The 6091-nt window shown below is 40.6% G+C and overlaps 1 protein-coding gene across 1 annotated transcript; it reads right to left on the bottom strand.

Annotated features, from left to right (window-relative positions):
- Positions 1–248: 248 nt before the first annotated feature.
- Positions 249–1986, bottom strand: LOC126011540 (G/T mismatch-specific thymine DNA glycosylase-like). Its single transcript, XM_049775346.1, has one exon. The coding sequence runs from the start codon at positions 1914–1916 to the stop codon at positions 663–665; it is 1254 nt and encodes a 417-aa protein (XP_049631303.1). The 5' UTR covers positions 1917–1986; the 3' UTR covers positions 249–662.
- Between the last annotated feature and the right edge of the window lie 4105 nt (positions 1987–6091).

The following is a 6091-nucleotide window of genomic DNA, read 5'->3' as shown; positions in this document are numbered from 1 at the left end:
AAGTACAGCACAGGAAATGGGAACACAATCTGAAGTCCGTCTGTAGCCTCTAGAACTATCCCTGCTGACAGAACAATTTCTGCAAAGAGTGAGGAGGCCACAAATCAGTCTCTGCTACCCAGTGACCCACTGTGCCCAGCAGAAGGCAATTGTGCCCTGGACCCTGGGAGCCTCTCACACAGCGCTACTACCTACCAAAGAGTGTGCAGAAAGTTCTTAAGAACCCACACTCCAGCCTCCTTCCCGTGGTATCTCTCACCAGTAACATGCCCTTCTCTGGCATAGAAGAGCTAATTGTGCACTCATCTAGATCCATGCACAATTCATCAACAAAAATAAATATTCAGACACTTGCCTTTAAAAAGTTCAGATTAAAAGTGATTTCCCAAAGTAAATCAGGATCTTCCTACATGAAATAAGTTTATAAAAAGTGGAATGATGGTTAATTCAAGTACAAAAATTCACATACAAAAAAACCTCTACTTTTTTTTTTCCAAATTACTTAGGTTCATACAGTTGATTCTACTACACAACTGTACCTTAATTACATCACTAGAGTAAAACGCTAATAAAATACTTCACCCAGCAATTATGGGCCACTTCCTGACCACTGCATTAAAACTGCAGTGCTGAAGCAGAGCTGAGAAGCACCATTCTTAAGCCTAGTTTCCTTTATCAGGTTCTTGTGTGCCACCATGGTCACTGAAGGAAGGAATCTGGTCTGTAAACGGCTGGGTCGTCCACTGCCCATTTGGAATGTCACTGCGTGTTATTTCTCCGCTGTTGACAGTTAGCCCATTGGCAGGGAAGTTGCCAGGTTCGCTACTACATGGATTTTCACTGTAAGCACCTCCATATGCAGCTTCATAACCCGGGTCATATTTTTCTTCCTTAACAGCCATCTTCTTTGCATCCTCTTGGGCCAGCTGTAAGTCAAATGTGTATTGCACCTCCTGAATATCTGTGTTTCGTTCAATGCCTTTCAGCTGATCTCTTAAGTCCTTCAACTTAATGTAGTAATGTACTTTATCCTGGGCTCGAGGAAACTGAGCACATCTAGCACTTGATGATGGCATAACATAGCAGAGAGTTTCTGTGTCGGGGATTTTATGGGGTTGAAGTCCAAACTCTAAGTTCTTAACCTTTACTCCAAAAACTTCTTTACTAAATATTTCATAAATACATTTTCCATTAAACACTGCTATTCTTGGCTGATACTTCTGTAATTTCTGCACTAGAATACGTCCTCCTTCACGAAATTCTTTACTGGAAAGATCCTTGCTCCCTGGTGTGGTCCTTTCCACCATGTTGGTGAATCCAATACCATATTTCCCAGGTAACGTGTGGTCATCCATGTGGTTCAGCTGAACTTCACTCAGCCCTGACATAAACAGACATTTCCAGAAATGGTTTCCAGGTCCAGGATAATGATGCCCTTTGTAAGCAGCCATGAGTCCTGGGTTTATACCATTAATGACGATGTCCGGATTAAACGTCAAAATGTCAGGGAGAGTCTTCGTCAAAAGCTCAGCTTCTGAAACACCATTGAAACGGTCTACTTTCCTTTTGACTTTAAATGTATCTGTAATTTTTTCTTGCTTATCTTTTGATTTTTTGGACTTGCCAGTTTTTTTTGCTTCAGCAGATTTTTTTGGTTCTGCTGGCTTTTTGGGTTCCACTGGCTTTTTGGATTGTGCTGCTCTGGTTTTTCTTTTCCTTCCTTTTGGAGTCTCTGGCATGGTGTCCTCAACAGGAGCGAGGACTGGGTAGTCTGCCAGCGCTGGCTCTTCATTCACTGGTTTCTCATTCGGCACTGTCAGAGGGGGCGCTTCAGCCATCATTTGTTGAAATGGAAATGGATAGAAAGGTGGAGGAACCTGCTGAAGGGAGCAGCTGCCCAAGTTTTCCGCCTCCATTCCCTGCTGCCGCGCTCCGGGGATCGTCCTGACCGGGCGAGCAGACACAACTGCGGAGTCTAGCGCCGCGGGGAAGCGCGTGCGGCGGCAGGACAGGCACCAGAATGGAGCCTTTCTTTCTTTTTTATTTAACCAACTTTATAACATACATGATTGTGTTTGGGTTTCAGTCATGTAAAGACCACCCCCCATCACCATTTCAACATTCCCATCACCAATGTCCCAAATCTCCCTCCTCCCCACCCAACCTCATGGCTTTCTATTTCCCTCATACATTCTCATTATTAGGATAGTTCAAAAGGTAGTTATTTCTCTAACTAAACTCATCCCTGTTTGTGGTGAGCTTCATGAGGTAAGCTGTAACTTCCAGCTCTGTTGTGTATTTGTTGTAATATTGTTTTTGCCTGTCATCCCACCTGGATCTTCCAGGTGGGGGTGATTAAGGAAAGAAATAGCTTGTTGGGGAGGCATAGGGAGCTCTTTTGCCAGAACTGACGGCTTGTTCGGTTTGCTTTTTGGAGCTGGCTGCAACTGACAAAAGACTCTTTTGCTGAACCTTTGGTCCCCTAATCTTTTGCATTTGTTGATTATTTACTCCGGATATTATTATCAAGGTCTCCCCAAAAGGGGGGACGGAAGAATGGGATTCAATTTATCTTTCTGGGAGTTATTCTTAGACTTGCAGACCATCACCAAGGAGTTTGACCTCCCCACACACAGCTCTTTTTTCTTTTGTGTCTAAAAATTATTATTGCAAGAATTTATTTCATTTTTCTTAAATCCCATAGATGAGCGAGACCATTCTGCGTCTCTCTCTCTCTCTCTCTCTCTCTCTCTCTCTCTCTCTCTCTCTCTCTCTCTCTCTCTCTCTCTCTCTCTCTCTCTCTCTCTCTCTCTCTCTGACTTATTTCACTCAGCATAATAGATTCCTTGTACATCCATGTATAGGAAAATTTCATGACTTCATCTCTCCTGACAGCTGCATTATATTCCATTGTGTATATGTACCACAGTTTCTTTAGCCATTCATCTGTTGAAGGGCATCTTGGCTGTTTCCAGAGTCTTGCTATGGTAAATAGTGCTGCAATGAATATAGGTGCAAGGAAGAGATTTTTGTATTGTATTTTTGTGTTCCTAGGGTATATTCCTAGGAGTGGTATAGCTGAGTCGTATGAGAGCTCGATTTCCAGTTTTTGGAGGAATCTCCATATCACTTTTTATAAAGGTTGAACTAGACAGCATTCCCACCAGCAGTGGATAAGAGTTCCTTTCTTTCCACATCCCCGCCAACACTGCTTGTTCTCATTCTTTGTGATGTGTGCCAATCTCTGTGGTGTGAGGTGGTACCTCATAGTTGTTTTGATTTGCATCTCCCTGATGATTAGTGATGTGGACCATTTTTTCATGTGTCTTTTGACCATATGTATTTCTTCTTTGTCAAAGTGTCTGTTAATTTCTTCTCCCCATTTTTGATGGGATTAGATGTTTTTTCTTGTAAATTTCTGTCAGTGCCTTGTATATTTTGGAGATTAGTCCCTTATCTGATGAGTATTGGGTGAATAGTTTCTCCCACTCAGTGGGTGGCTCTTGTATCCTGGGCGCTATTTCTTTTGAGGTGCAGAAGCTTCTCAGCTTAATATATTCCCATCTGTTAATCTCGGCTTTCACTTGCTTGGAGAGTGCAGTTTCCTCCTTGAAGATGCCCTTAGTCTCAATGTCCTGGAGTGTTTTACCTACGTGTTGTTCTATATATCTTATGGTTTCAGGTATGATATCAAGGCCTTTCATCCATTTGGATTTAACCTTGGTACATGATGTTAGCTTGGGGTCTAAGTTCAATTTTTTGCAAGTAGCTAGCCAGTTGTGCTAACACCACTTGTTGAAGAGGCTTTCTTTGCTCCACTTAGGATTTCTTGCTCCTTTATCAAAAATTAGGTGATTGTATGTCTGGGGACCATTTTCTGAGTATTCAAGCCTATTCCACTGATCTGAGGACCTGTTTTTATTACAATACCATGCTGTTTTGATAACTATTGCTTTGTAGTGCAGTTTAAGTTGGGGAAAGTAATTTCTCCCGTATTCTTTTTCCCAGTGATTGCTTTAGCTATTTTAGGGTGTTTATTGTTCCAAATGAATTTCAAAAGTGCCTGATCCACTTCTTTGAAGAATGTCATGGGTATCTTTAGAGGGATCACATTAAATCTGTACAATGCTTTGGGGAGTATTGCCATTTTAGCCGCGCACTCTTTCTAACCTATGAATTCCACCAAAACATGCAGGAAAAACCACACTATAAGCATGACAATGGGGAAACCTTGCAGGCAAACACCATGCACAGAGAATGAAGATGAAAGCTCAGATGACCTAATAAATTCCAACCACCTGATTAACCTCTTGGATAAGGAACTTAAAATAGCAATATGGAAGATGTTTGAAGAACACAAAAAAGCATAGATCAATCTGAACAGAACACAAAGACAGAAATCAGAAAACTCCAAACTGAAATAATAGATCTGAAAAACACAGTAGCTCAACTGAAAACCTCAATGGATGGCCTTGCCAGCAGCATATCAGCAGCTGAAGAGAGAATCGCAGTACTGGAAGATGTGATGCAGAAAAACTCAACACAACAGAAAAAAATTGGAAAAGAACCTTAAGACAAACGAACAGGCAATGGAAAAAGTACTCACGGAATGCGCACAGATGAAAATAGAAGTCTTTTATAAACTCAACAGAAACAACATAAGAATCATTGGAGTCCCAGGACCCAAGTAGGAGATCTCTAGAAAGAATCAACTGTCAAAGACATTATCAAAGAGGTACTCCCAGAGTTAAAGACTACATGCAATCAAATCCTGCATGCCTAAAGATTACCAGTTAAAAGAGACCCAAAGAAAAACACCCCAAGACACATCCTCATTACAATGACAAATCTAACAGATAGAGATAGAATACTGAAAGCAGCAAGATCAAAAAGGGAAATTACATTCAAATAACATCCCTAAGACTTACAGCAGACATGTCACAAGAAACTCTCAAGACCAGAAGACAGTGGTGGGATATTGTGACAAGACTGAATGAAATGAATGCCTCCCCAAGAATACTGCACCCAGCCCGACTCACGTTCAGGTTTGAAGGAAGAATACATAGCTTCATGGTTAAAAAAACAGCTCAGAAACTTCACAGATCATAAATTAGCCTTAAAGGAAAAACTGACAGGTCTACTTAAGAAAAGAGAGACCAACAAACACAGCAAACTTATCTACAAAGATGACATTAAATTCTATGACAATCATCTTCCTCAATGTCAATAAATTAAATTAACCAACTAAAAGACACAGAGTGGAAAAATGGGTCAAAAAGATGAATCCAACCTTCTGCTGCCTACAAGAAACACATCTGAATAGTCAGAACAAACATAGACTCAAAATAAAAGTCTGGAGGAAAATCATCCAAGCAAACAACACCCTCAAAAAAGCTGGAATGGCCATATTAATATCAGATGACACCAATTTTATACTCAGAAAAGTGGTAAGGGACAAAGATGGACACTATGTACTAATCAAGGGATATGTGCAACAGGAAAAAATCAGACTATTAAACATATAAGCACCCAATGAGAGACCAGCAAATTATCTAATACAATTACTGACAAATTTGAAAGAAGAAATCAATAATAACACACTAATTGTTGGAGACCTCAACATGGCCCTATCAACACTTGATAGGTCAACCAGACTGAAACCCAACAAAAACATACTAGCCCTGAAAAGAGTTATGGAAGAAAGAGGACTAGTAGATATATACAGGACACTCCATCCTAAAAAACCTGTATACACATTCTTCTCCAATGTAGATGGGTCATTCTCCAGGATAGACTACATGCTGACATATAAAACATACCTCCATAAAATCAAGAGGATAGAAATCTTGCAGGCTACCTTTGCTGACCACAAGGCTCTGAAATTAGATGTGAACTACAAGGCCACACAGAAGAAAAACTTTAATAATTGGAAATTAAACAGCCTGCTACTGAATAACCTGTGGGTCCGAAATGAAATCAAAGAGGAAATCAAAACTTTCCTGGAAACAAATGATAATGAAGACACAAACTGCCAGAATCTATGGGACACAGCAAAAGTGGTCCTGAAAGGAAAATTTATAGCTCTATAAGC

The sequence above is a fragment of the Suncus etruscus genome, chromosome 6, assembly GCF_024139225.1.
Source record: "Suncus etruscus isolate mSunEtr1 chromosome 6, mSunEtr1.pri.cur, whole genome shotgun sequence".
Lineage (NCBI taxonomy): Eukaryota > Metazoa > Chordata > Mammalia > Eulipotyphla > Soricidae > Suncus > Suncus etruscus.
The sequence above is the reverse complement of the archived record's forward strand: the minus strand, read 5'-3'. Positions and strand labels throughout refer to the sequence as shown.

Coding starts and splice junctions, on each gene's coding strand:
- LOC126011540 (XM_049775346.1), bottom strand. CDS start 1,916: ATGGAGGCGGAAAACTTGGGCAGCTGCTCCCTTCAGCAGGTTCCTCCA.